Source organism: Aspergillus campestris (genome assembly GCF_002847485.1).
Source record: "Aspergillus campestris IBT 28561 chromosome Unknown P168scaffold_1, whole genome shotgun sequence".
Lineage (NCBI taxonomy): Eukaryota > Fungi > Ascomycota > Eurotiomycetes > Eurotiales > Aspergillaceae > Aspergillus > Aspergillus campestris.
Genome location: NW_020194336.1, coordinates 3,771,677 through 3,787,734, shown reverse-complemented (window position 1 = coordinate 3,787,734; position 16,058 = coordinate 3,771,677). Strand labels below are relative to the sequence as shown.

The 16,058-nt window shown below is 50.5% G+C and overlaps 5 protein-coding genes and 2 non-coding genes across 7 annotated transcripts; 4 read left to right on the top strand and 3 right to left on the bottom strand.

Annotated features, from left to right (window-relative positions):
• Nucleotides 1-339: 339 nt before the first annotated feature.
• P168DRAFT_287092 (putative sphingosine kinase (SphK)) lies at nucleotides 340-2,505 on the top strand. Its single transcript, XM_024836502.1, has 3 exons — nucleotides 340-774; nucleotides 841-897; nucleotides 961-2,505. Exons 1-3 carry the CDS (start codon nucleotides 447-449, stop codon nucleotides 2,265-2,267), a joined length of 1,692 nt encoding a protein of 563 aa, XP_024697620.1. The 5' UTR covers nucleotides 340-446; the 3' UTR covers nucleotides 2,268-2,505.
• A 56-nt stretch (nucleotides 2,506-2,561) lies between these two features.
• Nucleotides 2,562-3,810, bottom strand: P168DRAFT_324060 (ribosomal RNA processing 1 family protein; the record flags this gene model as incomplete). The annotated part of the gene is made up of 3 exons (XM_024840776.1): nucleotides 3,587-3,810; nucleotides 3,415-3,522; nucleotides 2,562-3,349 (listed from the first exon to the last, which is right to left on the bottom strand). Exons 1-3 carry the CDS (start codon nucleotides 3,633-3,635, stop codon nucleotides 2,562-2,564), a joined length of 945 nt encoding a protein of 314 aa, XP_024697619.1. The 5' UTR covers nucleotides 3,636-3,810.
• Nucleotides 3,811-4,289: 479 nt separating this feature from the next.
• On the bottom strand, nucleotides 4,290-4,399 carry P168DRAFT_t14. Its single transcript has one exon. It is a non-coding gene; the product is annotated as a tRNA-Leu (tRNA).
• Nucleotides 4,400-5,311: 912 nt separating this feature from the next.
• P168DRAFT_287091 (uncharacterized protein) lies at nucleotides 5,312-6,461 on the top strand. The gene has a single exon (XM_024836501.1). The coding sequence runs from the start codon at nucleotides 5,669-5,671 to the stop codon at nucleotides 6,086-6,088; it is 420 nt and encodes a 139-aa protein (XP_024697618.1). The 5' UTR covers nucleotides 5,312-5,668; the 3' UTR covers nucleotides 6,089-6,461.
• Nucleotides 6,462-8,152: 1,691 nt separating this feature from the next.
• Nucleotides 8,153-14,023, top strand: P168DRAFT_301612 (putative ABC multidrug transporter; the record flags this gene model as incomplete). Its single annotated transcript, XM_024838548.1, has 13 exons — nucleotides 8,153-9,254; nucleotides 9,311-9,362; nucleotides 9,413-9,429; nucleotides 9,483-10,053; nucleotides 10,111-10,194; nucleotides 10,248-10,307; nucleotides 10,407-10,596; nucleotides 10,650-12,095; nucleotides 12,148-12,554; nucleotides 12,607-13,232; nucleotides 13,304-13,521; nucleotides 13,603-13,623; nucleotides 14,000-14,023. Exons 1-13 carry the CDS (start codon nucleotides 8,372-8,374, stop codon nucleotides 14,021-14,023), a joined length of 4,599 nt encoding a protein of 1,532 aa, XP_024697617.1. The 5' UTR covers nucleotides 8,153-8,371.
• Nucleotides 13,704-13,774, top strand: P168DRAFT_t20. Its single transcript has one exon. It is a non-coding gene; the product is annotated as a tRNA-Gly (tRNA).
• A 622-nt stretch (nucleotides 14,024-14,645) lies between the features above and the next one.
• Nucleotides 14,646-15,799, bottom strand: P168DRAFT_315061 (ubiquitin domain protein; the record flags this gene model as incomplete). Its single annotated transcript, XM_024839863.1, has 4 exons — nucleotides 14,646-14,780; nucleotides 14,844-14,885; nucleotides 14,948-15,631; nucleotides 15,755-15,799. 4 exons carry the CDS (start codon nucleotides 15,797-15,799, stop codon nucleotides 14,646-14,648), a joined length of 906 nt encoding a protein of 301 aa, XP_024697616.1.
• Nucleotides 15,800-16,058: the final 259 nt, after the last annotated feature.

Genomic DNA, 16,058 nt, shown 5'->3' with positions numbered 1-16,058 from the left:
GGATATCTTCAGTTATGTCCAACTTGAGGGATAGAAAGATAAAAATAGGGGGATGACCTGTCGCATGGGGAGTCGAACAAGATCGCCCTTCCGCATCCATTCAGGTCTGGCCACCGACAATGGGCTTGTTCCGCATGCGGCCTATCGCCTCAACCAGCCGAATATCCTGCAGAATGACAAAGAATAGAGAAAGTGGTTCCTGGCAGGGGGTGGGGTTCCGGAGGCAACAGAAATAGATCTGGAGGGAGAGGCAAAGTGGAGTGTTGATCCGACTCTTTCTTTTATAATAACGATGGTCGCCTGATTTTGTCTAGATGATCCTTATCCATCAGGCACATCGTCGTCAACTGGTAAGTCTGCCATCAACTGGCGAGTCTGTCCTCAGGCTAACCAACTAGTGCCTGATTAGTTCCAACCGGGAATTGCTTCCTGTTCCTGTTCCTGTTATGTCCTTCTTCTTTCTTCTTCTTCTTCCTCCGATTCTTCCGTCTCCTCCTCCTCTCTCCTCTCTCTCGCCTCTCTTCCTTCTCTCTCTCCTTCTTTTCCTCTTCGTCTCCACCCCTCTCCTCTTCCTTCTCTGGCGCACCCTGTATGATGCTCTCTTTCCCTCTCGTCGCACCATGACTTCACCTTCTCCCAATGGGGCTTCCCGTCCACCCTTGACCCATCCGGATCAGCCGGATTCCCAGCAGCACTTGCTGGCGCACGATGCCTCCCTCACGGTCGCACAATCCGTCTCTCTCACCTTGGCCGGCGACTCCCTCACCATCCTTGGTATGTCCCAACTCCTCTCTCTCTATCTCTTCCCCCCGCGTCTCCATCATTAATTCATTTATGCAGACGAGCGCCCGTCGCGCCAAGCCGATCGCACGTGCTGCGGCCTCCTCCCCTTATCAGGTACAATGCATGACCTTCCTCGCCAGATCATGCGGAGCGACTAACCTGCCTTTCCTGTCACAGCACCCCAAGAGACCCACTCCATCGCCCTATTTAACATCCTCGATGCCGATCTTTCCCCGACCGACTTGACCATCACATACGCCGCGCCGCAACCGAAATCGGAGATTTCCGTGGCCACCCTCCGCTACCCGGTCGCGCAGAAGGAAAAAGCAAAGATCGAAAAGTGGGTGGCCAAGCTGCTCGACCTCGCATACGGTGCCGCCCAGCGCCATCGTCGCCTCAAGGTTCTGATCAATCCCTTTGGCGGACAGGGTGGCGCCGGAAAATACTACCAGAAGTATGCCGAGCCCGTCTTCGCGGCTACCGGGTGTCGTCTGGATGTGGAAGAGACCACCCACCGCGGCCACGCCACCGAGATCGCTGAGAATATCGACGTCGACGCCTACGATGCGATCGTCTGCTGCTCTGGGGATGGATTGCCGTACGAGGTCTTCAATGGTCTGGCCAAGAAGTCGAACGCGAGGGAGGCCCTCGCCAAGGTGGCTGTGGCCATGCTGCCGTGCGGGTCCGGGAACGCCATGTCGTGGAACCTCTATGGCACGGGGAGTGTCTCCGTCGCCGCCCTGACGATCGCCAAGGGCGTTCAAACCCCCATAGATTTGGTCTCCCTCACACAGGGCCAGACTCGGACCCTTTCCTTCCTGTCGCAATCGTTCGGGATCGTCGCGGAATCGGACTTGGGCACGGATGATATCCGCTGGATGGGGGCGCATCGGTTCACGTACGGCTTCCTCGTGCGACTCATGCGACGGACCATCTACCCGTGCGACCTGGCCATGAAGGTGGTCCTGGACGACAAGAAGACCATCAAAGACCACTACCGGGAGTACGCCAGCCGCCCGGCGCCCGGTCGCCCGGAGGAGGTTCCTTCCGGCGGCCTACCCGAGTTGCAGTACGGCACGGTCCAGGACGAACTCCCGAGCGACTGGGAGGTCATCCCCGGGGAGACGATGGGCAATTTCTACGCGGGGAACATGGCGATCATGTCCAAGGATACCAGCTTCTTCCCGGCCGCGGTGCCGCACGACGGGCTGATGGACGTGGTCACCATCGACGGGACGGTCAGCCGGGCCACGTCCATCAAGATGATGACCTCCATCCCGGAAGGGACCTTCTTCGACATGCCCGACGTGCACGTGCGAAAAGTGGTGGCCTACCGACTGATCCCGCGGGAGAAGGAGGGCTACATCAGCGTGGACGGCGAGTCGATCCCGTTCGAGGGATTCCAAGCCGAGGTGCACCAGGGGCTGGGCACTGTGCTGTCCAAGTCGGGGCACCTGTACGAGGCGGACGGGCCTCGGCCTTGAGATAGATTTTTCCCCTTATTATTTTGTTATTGGCTTTTGGTTTTGGTTTTGACTTTGGCGACTACATGTCTACCATGATTTGTATCATTACTGTTTCAAGTCGCACACCTGATGAGATACCCGGGCGCAAGACCCAGTGGCACTGGCATGCATACATTCTTACATTTTGTTTCGTTTTGCGTTGTGGATATGGATAGCTAGACTGTCATGTATATAGCGTCTTGATAGTAAACATCCATCTTCATTTCATTATACTTTTACCGTCCTTCCTTTTCTTTTTCATAATACTCCCCCCTACTCAAACCCACCCCACTCACTCCCATCATCACTATCCTCCTCAACCTTCGCCTCCTTCCACCCCCACTGCACAAGCCTCTCATCAGCCAACGCCTCCGCAGCACGCACCCTCACAGGCTTATACGGGCTCTCGCGCAGCAACGTCTCAATCGGCCTAAGCAGCAGCTCCGCAGGCGGGCCGCCCTCCTTCGGTTTCCGCGTCGACTCATCCTCACTGTCGAACTCAAGAACCTTCTCCAGCTCATCCACCCACAAGTCCAGAATATGGTACCGCAGGCCGTCGGGGCCGTGAGGCATGGGGACGTAGTCGTTGGCTTCGTCGGCGGGGGCTTGGTCGGGGTCGAAGTTGCGCGGGCAGAGGGGGCCGTCGGAGATGAGGGTGATGTATGATTCTAGGGTGGACCATTGGCCTTCTTCTTGTTGGTTTGTGGTGGAGGAGGAGTCGTTGGGAGGGGCGGATTTGCCCTTCTTCCCGCCTCTCTTCTTGTTAGACGCAGCAGCAGCGTCGTCCGCCCTCTTGCGCTTCTTGTCGCTTTCGCTGGTTGACACGGAAGAAGAAGAAGGTTTGAGCAAAACCTCAAAAGCAACCCCCACAAAACACCTAATCAGATACAGGTACTTATCCAAGCGCAACCGGTCCAGCGAGTGAAAGTCCCGCCCGATGGTTATCCAGAAGGCGCGCAGGAAGGGCAGGAGCGTGCTGCGCGGGAGGGTCGGGACGAGGTTGTAGGTGAGGGCGCGCGCGAGCGATTGTTGCGTTAGGGGGCGGTCGGAGTGGTAGAAGCCTTCACATTTTTATTAGTATTTGTATATAGATGGATATATTTGAATGTGAGGGGGAGGGGCATACAGTAGAATAATCCCTTCCAGAGCTTGAGCAGCTCGACGAGGGAGAGGTCGGTTTTGGAGCGGAGGAAGAGGGTGAGGGATTCGGTGGCTTTGTCGCGGATGCGTTTGTCTTCGTTTTTCAGTTAGTTATTGGGCGTTGTCGTTTTTCAACAATAGGTGGTGAGGATTGGTACCGCTTGACGCGAGCTCCCTCACAAAGGGAGTCTTTTGCATGTCGCTCATGACTATCTTTGATTTCTTCGTCCGTCTGCGATGGATGATGCGATGCGGTTCGAGTGTTGCTATCACCGGTAGGGATTGGTGTGGTCGTTCGTGGATTGTTTATACCTAGTAGGTATGGTAGCGACAGTCCTTGTTAGAGGACGAATGTGAATGCGATGCGATTGTTGGTTGGATTTGTAGTATGATACTACCAGATGCAGCGGTGATATCTTTTTTTTTTTTTACTTTTTTTCTTTTTTTCGGAGGGTATGTTTGTTTTGTTTGGTTTGCTGTGGGGACGTTGGATTTGGTGGTGTGATTGGTTGCGGCTACAGTATGTACAGAATGGATCCATGATCTTTATGATATCTCTGGGCGGCGTAGTAGATGTAGTAGGTGATGATAGGTCACTAAATCACTATTTATGAAGTTGGCAATGATAAGCATGGGTGTCCTTCTATCTGGATGACCAGGAAATGTAAAGGTACGTGGAGGAAGTGTATATCAGTCAATAGGTATAAGAGAGGCTATCCGCGGTAGTAGATTCTATGCGACAGGCAGGTGGAACTTTTCTACAGTGAACGGGATAAAAAAAAGTCTGGAACACATGTACATTCTTTCTTCTTCCAGGAAATGATAAGTATTGGATAAAAAGAAAAAGGTAAAAAAGAATTATGACAAGAGTGGGATTCGAACCCACGCACTCTGGGAGTATTGGGATTTCCAGTGTTCTGGTAGAAGCTTTCGCTTGAATCCAACGCCTTAGACCGCTCGGCCATCTTGCCATTTGTTGGTGGGTATTTAGCATTTTGGCTAATTGTACACGGTCTATTTGTAGAGTTGACATTCTCCGGTTAGTATGATTTACATCAGTAGGTGAATGTAAATTATTTATGTAGTTGTGTATCATAGAGTGATGTTATTTGTAATATATTGCTACTAAAGAATAGTAACTGGTTTTTTGTGAATGGCCGAATCTCTTTAGGTAACAAACGTGGGTTTTAGTAACTATATATATTTCTAGTACCCTGGGGTCTGGGATTATTCGTCACAACCTCCTGTTTTCTTCGACATATGCTTGGTCTTGTTGGACATCAAAAAGATAAGAAGATATGCTAACATGTCTATGCCATCGATGGCAAGACGACTTGATCACCTACACAGGGTTCACTGGGTTAAAAATAGAAGGCGAAAGCAAGCAGGCCATCGATGACGGACTGGCAACGAAGCAGGGCTTATCCATGCCAGCAGTTCTAAAACAGCGAACCAAGGACCGATCGCACGTGGCCTTGGTTATCTTACTGAGGTGTCTGTTCCCGGGAGGAACGGGCGGAGGTGGCACTGGTCATGCTGGGGTAACTAACATGCCTGGAAGGCTAATGATTGACTGCTCGAACTGTTTCATTGCCACATAAGGAAGTTGCCAGAATAACGCGCAATAAAGTAGAGGGAGCGCCGGCTTCACCATTTCCATGGGTGGGCGGTCTCCACCAGTGAGGAATACAATGAGGTCATACAGACCACAATCAAACATCTTCGAATGCTGCAACCCATGACCACCAGTCAGCGAAACATAAAACCATGGAATATTGACACGTGCCCGAACAGAAGATAACCCTGTCACGGAAGGTACAAAAGAAGGCGATTGGATGCAGTGCTTGGATAAGGGACGGTCTATGGAACCATAGAACAGATGTCCCCGTAACCCTAAAAAGTTCTAGAACAAAGAACGTCGCCATCCCAAGCAGACTGTACCATGACCCACGGTTCTAGAACAAATCAGCCAGAGGAACCCTTTAAGGAAGAAAGGCACAGATAGTACAGCCAGGGCAAACCTTATCTGGGGTCGGCCACACGGGGCGTTTTACCCAGCTTCGTGGGCTCTTGCCACGCTCTTATTCATCTGGTAGCACATGTCCTGAAAGCAAGGTTATGGCAAACTATGGTTATATATAAAGTCAGCCGTGGTAGCAATACAATGTGCCCTGGATTCTTTGAACTATCAAATCTTCCACTTCCTCCCTCCTCTCCTTCCAGACAATACCCAGAAAAGAATGACTGGACTGTACGAAACCTCCTTTTATCAAACAGCAAATACCCATTTCACTCCATCCGCACGCCGGGCCTCTTTATCCGCCCCGCCCTACCACGTCGCCATGCTCTCATGCGACAAACTCAGCCAAGAAGCAGAGAACAAAGAACCAGATCTCCGCCGCTGTATCGGCCACGGCCGCCTCATGAACCTGACCGTCGGCATGGCCCACGAGGACGCCAAAAACGCCCTCACGTCAACATATATCGACGAGATTGATCCCGAGAAAGATGTAGATCTGGATGATACGCCGTTGGTTACGACTTCCGCCTACCCTAAGAGGAATTTCCTATCCGCGATTCGACAGTATATTCGGAGATTCTTTAGATCGCTAGTCAAGCATCGCCGGAGTGGTCGGAGTGGTCGGAGTGCACACTATTAGGTGAGAGAGGGTTTGGATTGTTTGCATTTTGGCTTGACCGGGTCTTCCTGAGGGGAGCTGGTATCCTTCTCTTCTTACTTTTTTTTATTGCGGTTCTTACGGCGTTTAGCGGGGGTTATGCTCTTTGAAAGTGTGCCACAATTTTTCTTCGGGACCTACGCTGTGCGGGAGCGGGTTCGCAAGGAACCAAACTATAGATTGCAACCGCGTCATCCGGCTGGTTCTTGGACAGCACGTTGATGTAAATGATACCGCATGTCAATTTCTGTATATATATATCATACTTTGTTTTCGGAAATTTACACTGATACAATTATTTCATTATCTTCTGTCATAATTTGAAGATCGAGACCCAATTCAAGCGGTAGGTTCTATACACACCATGTCCATATCGAGTAATCTATAGGCATTACTACCTGCTTCCCTACGACTTGGGTTGTATATGGAAGGGTTCTATAGAGAATCAGACAGAAGTACGGAGTGAAAAGTGAAATCACGCACTCGTACTGACTTGAAGCGTTGTCATTCCACTGATCAAGTAGTATTGTGGGTGGAACGTTGCTAAGCTTCGACCCACTTGATGGCGTGGCTCCACGACGTGGAGAACGAGGGTACGGCATCGACTCGGGTGATTCGGGTCGCAATTATCGTCCTTGATAAGCGTGAGTGAGAAGTTATTAGTCCTTGCTATACCCCCAACAGCTCCACGGGTCAAGGATTGAGGTATATTGGACCTTTACGAATAGAGTTAGTAATCGTGTCACTTTACTTGTTTCTACTCCCTTTATTAGCTATGTCCTTGAAAAGGTACATGGTTATGTACACTGGTATCCTAAATATGTTCAATGTTTCAATCGTTGATATACGTTTGCTCATATTACGAAAAGTATCTGGAATTTCTTTAACGTCAAATGTCTCTTTATTAACCCGATAACTTTGTGAGGCCAAGGGACATGATATGCAAGGCTATTGTAGTAAGATGAGAGGAGCTGGGAGGGACTAGAATGTCAGCGCACTGGCAGTGAGACAATAATCCACGCTGACGGTTTCCTGTTGAATTAGACTTAGGATATCTTAGTGAGGGGTATAAATGCCATCTCCGTAGCTCATTCTTGTCACATTTTTGATGACTGGCTATTCGGCGTCACAAGGGCTCGTATGTAGGACATAACTCCGGGTCGGGTAGATGTACATTCGTATTAGTTGGACAGAACTCCTCTATGGCATTTTAGATTTAGAATAGAGTGCGGTGACAGGGGCTGGCTGTCAAGCCTAATAAGATCTGTGGATAAGGGAAGGAAACTAAGTACCTTACGATGTACTTTTCGCGAGTGGAGACATGTACCCACTTTTTAGAATTTCCTAGCGCAGTAACGTACGCCGATCTTCCGATCTCCCGCGCGGGCCTAGATAGATATCTCTAGTCATAAGTTCCTGCGATGTTCTGTTTGATTTTACCTTTTAATATCAAGGATAAGAGAATGAAAGATAAGAAGGGATAATCTTTGAATATAATCTTATAGAATTCGTGGATTAAGGGGACGGCGATGCTTATGGGCTTTGATTTACGGCGTCTCGTTATGGCGCGTCGCGGCAAGGTATAGTCTTGCATATGAAGCAATAGTGAACAAAGAATGATCAAATCCAACATGAGAGATGCATAAACTAACCCGTAAATCTCATGGAAGCCCGGAGGTTTTCTCTTCCGCTTTGTCATCCCACTTTCTCTCCGCAGCGCAGCAGACCGTGAAGTCCAGTCTTGTCTTCTTCCGTATTCGGGGTGTACAGCCTTAGCAGTTGGTCCTCTCATATCAATTCAGATTATTTGTCTGACTGATGAAGATAAACCAAGATTATGGGATATTCCTCTTCTCTTCACTGGCTGTGGACTGTTGCACAGTGCCCAAACCGAAGTGTCACTCATGACGTCACCACCACCCTCTAGGCCAATGCAAGCTAGTAATGCCCTGATCAGACCAGAGCAGCAAACAGGTGCTTAGATTGTGTCCATGAATCTGTCGTTGATGAGGTTCCGCTGACCAATCAATAGGTACCCAACCTATCCAAGTCATGAGGTAGGCTGCGGAAAAGGGGTTCTTGCTGCTGATGTTCAAGGGACGTCATCCTCAGTGGTCGTTCTCATCACTCCTGGTTACTCACTGAGTATCGTCCCCATTAGCCGATTTCCCCACCCCCTCATTTTGACTGTCAATTCTGGTTAAACATCAAGCCACTGTCAATCTCGACACCGCCAACTCCAAGGCTTTGGGAGCTTTGAACACCATGGAGCAGAGTGGCAGCCACAGCGATGTGGCCAGCTCTCACTCAGAATCCAGTCAATATGAAGGAATTCGAGCCCCGCAGCAAGACCAGCGACCGCAGACGAAAGAGCGCAGTAACAGTAGGGCGTTTGAGGAACTGAGCGACGAAGATAGAGAGGAGCTGGCTCGCATCGCATCCAACTTTCCCAAACAACAGACAGCCGACAGCGGAATTAATGGCCAAGGTCTCAAGAGAAAGGAAACTGCGGGAAGCGTCAACCTCGACGACCCAGCCCTTGACCCGACCGGCGATAAGTTCGACCATTACAAATGGTCAAGGATGATGCTCAAGTTGATGGACCGACAGGGAATCCCACGACCTCCGTCGACTGGAGTAGTATTCCAAAACCTCAACATCTCTGGGTCCGGCTCAGAGCTACAATACCAGAACTGCGTGCCCGATTTGCTGTTAGCACCGTTTCGACCACAGGACTACATTAGGTTTGGAAAAGCGCCGGTGAAACACATCCTACGCGACTTCAATGGACTTCTCAAGAGCGGCGAACTGCTGATTGTCTTGGGGCGGCCCGGTAGTGGTTGTTCCACGTTCCTCAAGTCTATCTGCGGAGAACTGCACGGACTGAAGCTTCGCAAGAGCTCCGAGATGCAATACAACGGGATACCTATGGAGAGGATGCACACAGAGTTCAAAGGAGAGACCCTGTATAACCAGGAGGTGGATAAACATTTCCCTCACTTGACGGTTGGAGAGACGCTCGAATTCGCTGCGGCAGCTAGGACCCCAGAGCATCGATTGCATGGGGTCAAACGACAAACATTTGCTAAGCATATCACCAAAGTCGCAATGTCCATATTCGGTCTATCCCATACGTATAACACGAAGGGTAATTCCACCCCCTCGTCTGGGTTTTCAAGCGCATATCGCTAACGATACTTCCAGTGGGTGATGACTATGTCCGAGGTGTTTCAGGGGGTGAAAGAAAGCGAGTTAGGTTAGTACCCTCACAAGTCTATGCTGTGCTTCTCTAATATTTTGCTCTAGTATCGCGGAGATGGCCTGTAAGTAGCTGGCCTAAGTGGTCTGCTCCTCGCGCTTATATTAACAACTATAGTGTCCGGGGCACCTCTCGCGGCGTGGGACAACAGCACCAGAGGACTTGATTCTGCCAGTGCTTTGGAGTTCATCAAGGCATTGCGGGTTTCTTCAGACTTGGTCGGATCATGCCACGCAGTCGCCATTTACCAAGCTTCGCAGCCGATCTACGATCAGTTCGATAAAGCCATAGTTCTCTACGAAGGCCGAGAAATATACTTTGGTCCCTGCAGCGAAGCAAGAGACTACTTCATGGAGATGGGTTGGGATTGTCCGCCGCGCCAGACGACGGGTGACTTTTTGACTTCCGTTACAAACCCCCGAGAACGTCAAGCTCGTGAAGGGATGGAGAATAGGGTCCCCCGTACACCCGATGATTTTGTTGATTATTGGAAGAAAAGCCGTTTTTGTGCCGACCTTCAAGCACAGATCGAAGAATATCGCCAGGAGTTCCCACCTGGGGGCGAGTCAGAACAGACATTTAAGGAGATGAAGAAGTTCAGGCAAGCCAAGCATGTCCGGCCGAAGAGTCCTTATGTTATCTCTATCCCCATGCAGATTAAGATGTGCACAATCAGAGCTTATCAAAGGTATCCGGCCCATAACCTCGAGCCTGTCTACTCCGTTGTTGGATGCTGACCACCCAGGATCTGGAACGATAAACCCTCGACATTGACATTGTTTATTGGGCGAGTTGCAATGTCTCTCATTATTGGCTCTATATATTACGGGTAATCTCCCCATATAGCCTCCAGATTAGAGCGGCTTCTCACTATCCTCCTAGGACGCCAAATGCTTCGGCGGGTTTTCAGAGCAAGGGAGCTGCTCTCTTCTTTGCTGTGCTGTGAGTCTCGCTCTACCCCGTACCAGTTATTTTGCATACCATTGATTTGGAATATATCCAATGGAGTATCTCGTTGTATATCTATTAACAAAATATTAGTATGAACGCCCTTATCAGTATCACGGAGATCAACTCGCTTTATGACCAGCGACCCGTTGTCGAGAAACAAGCCTCTTATGCTTTTGTTCACCCATTCGCTGAAGCTCTTGGGGGTATTGTATCCGATCTTCCAGTGAAATTCATTTCTGCTGTGATCTTCAATGTCATATTCTATTTCTTAGCCGGTTTGGTAGGTACCCCAAATCCGTGACATCTTTGGTGCCTTCTACTCACTTCATCTAGCGTTATGCGCCATCACAGTTTTTCATCTTCTTCCTCTTTACATTCCTCAGCACACTTGCGATGTCTGGAGTTTTTCGAACCCTGGCCGCAGCAACGAAGACATTGGCACAGGCGATGGCTATGGCCGGTGTGATAGTTTTGGCTATTGTCATCTACACTGGTTTCGTGATCCCTGTGCCGCAGATGTCGTCCATTCCATGGTTCAGCTGGATCCGTTGGATCAACCCTGTCTTCTATACATTCGAGTCCTTGGTCGCGAACGAGTTTCACGGTCGACGGTTTATTTGTTCTCAATTCGTGCCTGCATATCCAACCCTGAGTGGCGACTCCTTTATCTGCGCTGTTCGGGGGGCGGTTGCTGGAGAGAGAACCGTTGATGGAGACACCTTTATTCGAGCCCAATACACTTACACCTACACACACGAGTGGAGGAATCTGGGTATTTTGATCGGGTTTTGGATCTTCTTCACGGTCATTTATCTGATCGCTACGGAGCTCAATTCCACGACGTCGTCGAAAGCCGAATTCTTAGTCTTCCGGCGTGGTCACGTACCGCCGCAAATGCGCCATCTCGAAGACCCCAATGCTAACATGGATCATACGCCCGGAGATATTGGTCAAGATAGTAATGAAAAGAAGGAAAACCCACCAGAGAGAGATGCTTCTGTTATACCGGAACAACACAGCATATTCACCTGGAGAAATGTTTGCTATGATATCCCGGTCAAGGGAGGGCAACGACGACTCCTGGACAATGTTTCTGGATGGGTCAAACCCGGCACACTTACAGCGTTGATGGGTGTCTCTGGTGCAGGAAAAACTACTTTACTAGATGTTCTAGCCAAGCGGGTGTCTATCGGTGTTGTTTCCGGTGAGATGTTGGTGGATGGAAAGCCTCCTGACACTAGCTTCCAACGAAAAACAGGGTATGTTCAGCAGCAAGACCTTCACCTTTCCACTACCACGGTAAGGGAAGCACTGCGCTTCAGCGCACTCCTCCGCCAGCCAAAGTCGGTCTCCAAGGGCGAGAAATACAAATTTGTCGAAGAAATCATAGAGATGCTCGACATGCATGACTTTGCAGACGCAATTGTTGGAGTCCCTGGGGAAGGGCTGAACGTTGAGCAGCGGAAGCTTCTGACAATTGGCGTCGAGCTGGCTGCGAAACCTGCCCTGTTGATTTTCCTGGATGAGCCGACAAGTGGTTTGGACTCACAGAGCTCCTGGGCAATCTGTTCTTTTCTCCGCAAGCTGGCGGCTCATGGCCAGGCGGTGCTGTCCACGATCCATCAGCCAAGCGCACTGCTCTTCCAGCAGTTTGACCGTCTGCTGTTCCTGGCGAAGGGTGGGAAGACCGTTTACTTTGGGGAAATTGGAGAGCAGTCTCATACAATGCTCGAGTACTTTGAACGGAATGGAGCACGCCCCTGTGACTCCAAAGAAAATGTAAGTTTCTGGAACCTGGCAATATTTCACTGTACCCTAACGTCCAAACTAGCCGGCCGAATATATGCTCGAGATCATCGGGGCTGGTGCATCGGGTAAATCCACCAAAGACTGGTCGATAGTCTGGAATGAGAGCCAGGAGGCAAAGGATGTGCAAAGAGAGATCGATCGGATCCACGACGAGCGAGCATCGACATCTGACACTGATACGGACGATGGTACCCAGCACCAGGAATATGCCATGCCCTTCGTTTATCAGCTGTGGTATGTCACGCATCGGGTGTTTCAGCAATATTGGCGGGAACCAGCGTACATATGGGCGAAATTGATCCTGGCGGCGGCTTCGGCTGTGTTCATTGGATTCACTTTCTTCAAACCGCAAAGCTCCATGCAAGGGTTCCAAGACGTGTTGTTCAGCGCTTTTATGCTCACGGCGGTTTTCTCAACCTTGGTGCAACAGTACGTATTGTCTTGTCCTTACTCCTTTCTTTGAAGCTAACATAAATCGTAGGATCATGCCCAAGTTCGTCGTCCAACGTTCGTTGTACGAGGTGCGCGAGCGACCCTCGAAGGCATACTCTTGGGCTGCTTTTCTTATCGCCAATGTAATCGTGGAGATTCCCTGGCAGATCCTCGCGGGGGTGATCTCATGGGCCTCGTATTATTTCCCGATCTACGACTCCCACCAGTCGCCCCAGCGCCAGGGCCTTATGTTGCTCTTCGTCACGCAGTTCTACCTCTTCACCTCGACGTTCGCCTCGTTCATTATCGCGGCCCTCCCTGATGCCGAGACCGGCGGCACCATCGCGACGCTGTTGTTCATCATGGCAACAGTCTTCAACGGTGTGATGCAGCCACCGAACGCGCTCCCCGGCTTCTGGATCTTCATGTACCGGGTATCCCCACTGACATACCTGATCGCGGGCTTAACAGCGACGGGGCTCCACAGCCGACCCATCATCTGCTCCCGCGAGGAGTTGAGCGTCTTCAACCCGCCGTCCGGAACGACATGCGGGGATTACCTAGGCCCATACTTACAGCAGGCGCCAGGCCGACTGTCCAACCCAACCGCGACACATGGCTGCGAGTACTGCCAGTTCCGGAGCGCCGACCAGTATCTCTCGATGACAAATATATGTAAGTCTTCCTTCTTATCATTCCCCATCCGACAATGGCATTAGGGGTCTCAGCATGCTAACGTGAAACAGTCTGGAGCGAGCGCTGGCGCAACTACGGCCTCGGATGGGCCTACATCGGATTCAACATCATGGGCACAGTTGTCCTATACTATCTCTTCCGAGTCAAGCACTACAACCCCACATCCCCGATCCGTGGCCTCGTGCGCGGCGCAAAGTTCCTATGTCGGGTGTTCAAGCGACGCTCAGGCGAGACGCCCAAGGGGCGGGAAGCAGAGAATGGACGATTGGTTTGAGTCTCATTACTTCAGTGGATGTTCAGTCTTGTCTTGCTATTATTTCTGCATGTATCGTACCTATCAGGTAGGTAGTTGAATATAAACCAGGGCTTGGTAAGTGAAGCCAGGTTTGAATCAAATAGGGAACCACAAATTTCATCAGCGAATCACAATTCGTATGGCTTGAACAAGCAGCATCATTGGTCTAGTGGTAGAATTCATCGTTGCCATCGATGAGGCCCGTGTTCGATTCACGGATGATGCACTATCTTTTTCTTTTTCTTTCTTGTACTGTTTTTTTTTTGCTTGTCGCCTTGTAGATAGAATCAACCAGTTACATACAGGATAGGTACTTTTATTACAGTACACCCGTTCTCTGTCTCTCTAAGTGGGTACTATCTCTCTGATCAAGGATGGCGTTGATTTATCTGTATTGCGAGCTGTGTGTGGTAGCCACTGCCCTGTATTGACTGCTGCTATACGTATATAGATAAAGAACGACGATACTGAGTAGACCTAGCTAAGTAGATAAATAGCTAGCTAGGTATGTATGTATGTATTGTGTTGAGTACCTATAGTACCATACATAAGGCAGAGATATCTGTCTGCCACAAAGTGTACCAGATTGATTGAACTATACCAGACTGATTGATTGGTGGATGGAAGACAAGACATGGCAAGTGCAGCGGTGGGAATAAAGCAATAGGTTATGTCATATGGTATGGGGGAGACGAGGGATGTGGAAGATAGATATGGAATGATTATGAAAGATTGATATGAACAGTATGATGATAGAGATAAATCAGAAAATAGATAAAGTAAATAAATAAACAGCAATACTTGGGTATTATGCATGCAAATGAGCAATCATGACCATGACCTCGAGAGGAAAAGAAAGAAAGGGAAAGACAACATAGGCTAATGATTTGGGGATGGATAGATGGATAGATGGATCCACAGGGTTAGTAGGTACTAGTGGTAGTAGTTATAGTAGTGTTAATAGTGGCGTCTGTCATGGAAACTTTGTTCATGTTTGCGGTCGTGCTGATATAAGCTGTGTAGGTGGGTGATGGGTTTGTCGTCAGTTGTCGAGCTCGATTAGTTCATAGGTCGTGACACGGTGATGAAAGAATTGGCTAAGATAAAGACGGTCGAGAAACGACCAAGGCGTTGACCACGTGCGCTGGATTCCATCCTTGGTCAACGAGGGGAACGTGTTCATTGAGGACTCTCCCGAGATATGCGATCCGCACGCGCTGGTTCCTGGCGATCTGCAATGCACATGTCAGTTCGGGACTATATATCACATCATACTATGAGATGGTTTGACGTACTCCCGCCTCCTGTTGCACTTTCCGGGCAATGAACGCCACGTTCTGTGCCTTGTTGACCACCACGAGAATATCCGGCCCCCGCGATCGCTCAACCGCGCCTTCACGTGGATGAGATCGCGCTCGCTCGTTTTCCCCTTCTCGTCGCGACGGCGCTCGAGTTCGTCTGAGATGAGTTCGTCGTCTGATGCCTCGTCTAGGGATAGCTTGCCGTGGTCGGTGTCAAAGTCGTCGTCGTCGTCATCATCGTCGCGACGGGGGAGCGGTTCCCGGACTATATTCTGGGGATCGCTCACGATGCACTGTGGCAGCCGATAGAGCACGCCCTGCTCGTCGTAGCAGCCCTGGCAGAGATCTCCCGTGGGGACGGTGACGCCAGCCGCGTCGACGATACTCTGGGCGGTGGCGAGATCGCCCGCCCACATCAGGGCGATGGCCGTCGACAGTGCAGCCCAGATCTCCGACCGTCCCGTGACTCGGGTTTCAAAGAACTCTCGGCGCTCCCGGTCGAGCTGTGTGCGCGTCCACGCGCGGCGCTTGCTGTACCAGATATGTTGGCGGACGGGGGCGTTGAAGTGCACGTCGAGGGGGAACTGGTCGGAGGAGGTCCGGACGACTATATGGGGGGTGGTCGGCGGGAGGTTGGGTCGGTTAGACCTGCGCGCGGCGGCGGCGGCGGCGGTGGAGGTGGTGGTGGACGAAGAGGGCGCTTCGGGGAGGACCTCTGAGGGATGTTCATCGTGGCCCGCGCTGGAATGGCTGTCGTCACGCGACACAGAGAAGCAGCAGCCCTGTTGACGAAGATTAGCTCTCGTTTGTGACTATACACCTTCTTTCTTCAATTCTTTTCTTTATTCTAATCTGGCTTGATATCTGGACTAGGGAGTAAGGCATATTCCATGCAGTCACCCCACGTGGATGCGCTGCGCCACAATGGATGGGATGGGCATACGTACCATATTGACCAAAACGACGGTGATCCGGATCCATCAGCCAAAGCAGAAAGAAGCCGACCATGCAGGCATGCAAGAAGAAAGCAAGGGGGAGGGACGATAATAAGAATGGAATATAAAAAATCAGGGTGATGCTGGTGACGTGAGAATTGGATACTCGGTCGGGGAAATTAACCGGGTCAAAATGGGGGGAAGTGGTTGCCCATCAATCAGACGACCCAGTGGCTTCAGACTGGATGGACCCACAGGGTTAATCTGCCATTTC

Bases quoted from the DNA above. Each gene is read 5' to 3' on its own strand.
- P168DRAFT_287092 (XM_024836502.1), top strand. From the start codon at position 447: ATGTCCTTCTTCTTTCTTCTTCTTCTTCCTCCGATTCTTCCGTCTCCT. The intron at 775-840 runs GTATGTCCCAAC...TCATTTATGCAG, and splicing joins CGACTCCCTCACCATCCTTG to ACGAGCGCCCGTCGCGCCAA. The intron at 898-960 runs GTACAATGCATG...TTCCTGTCACAG, and splicing joins CGGCCTCCTCCCCTTATCAG to CACCCCAAGAGACCCACTCC.
- P168DRAFT_287091 (XM_024836501.1), top strand. From the start codon at position 5,669: ATGACTGGACTGTACGAAACCTCCTTTTATCAAACAGCAAATACCCAT.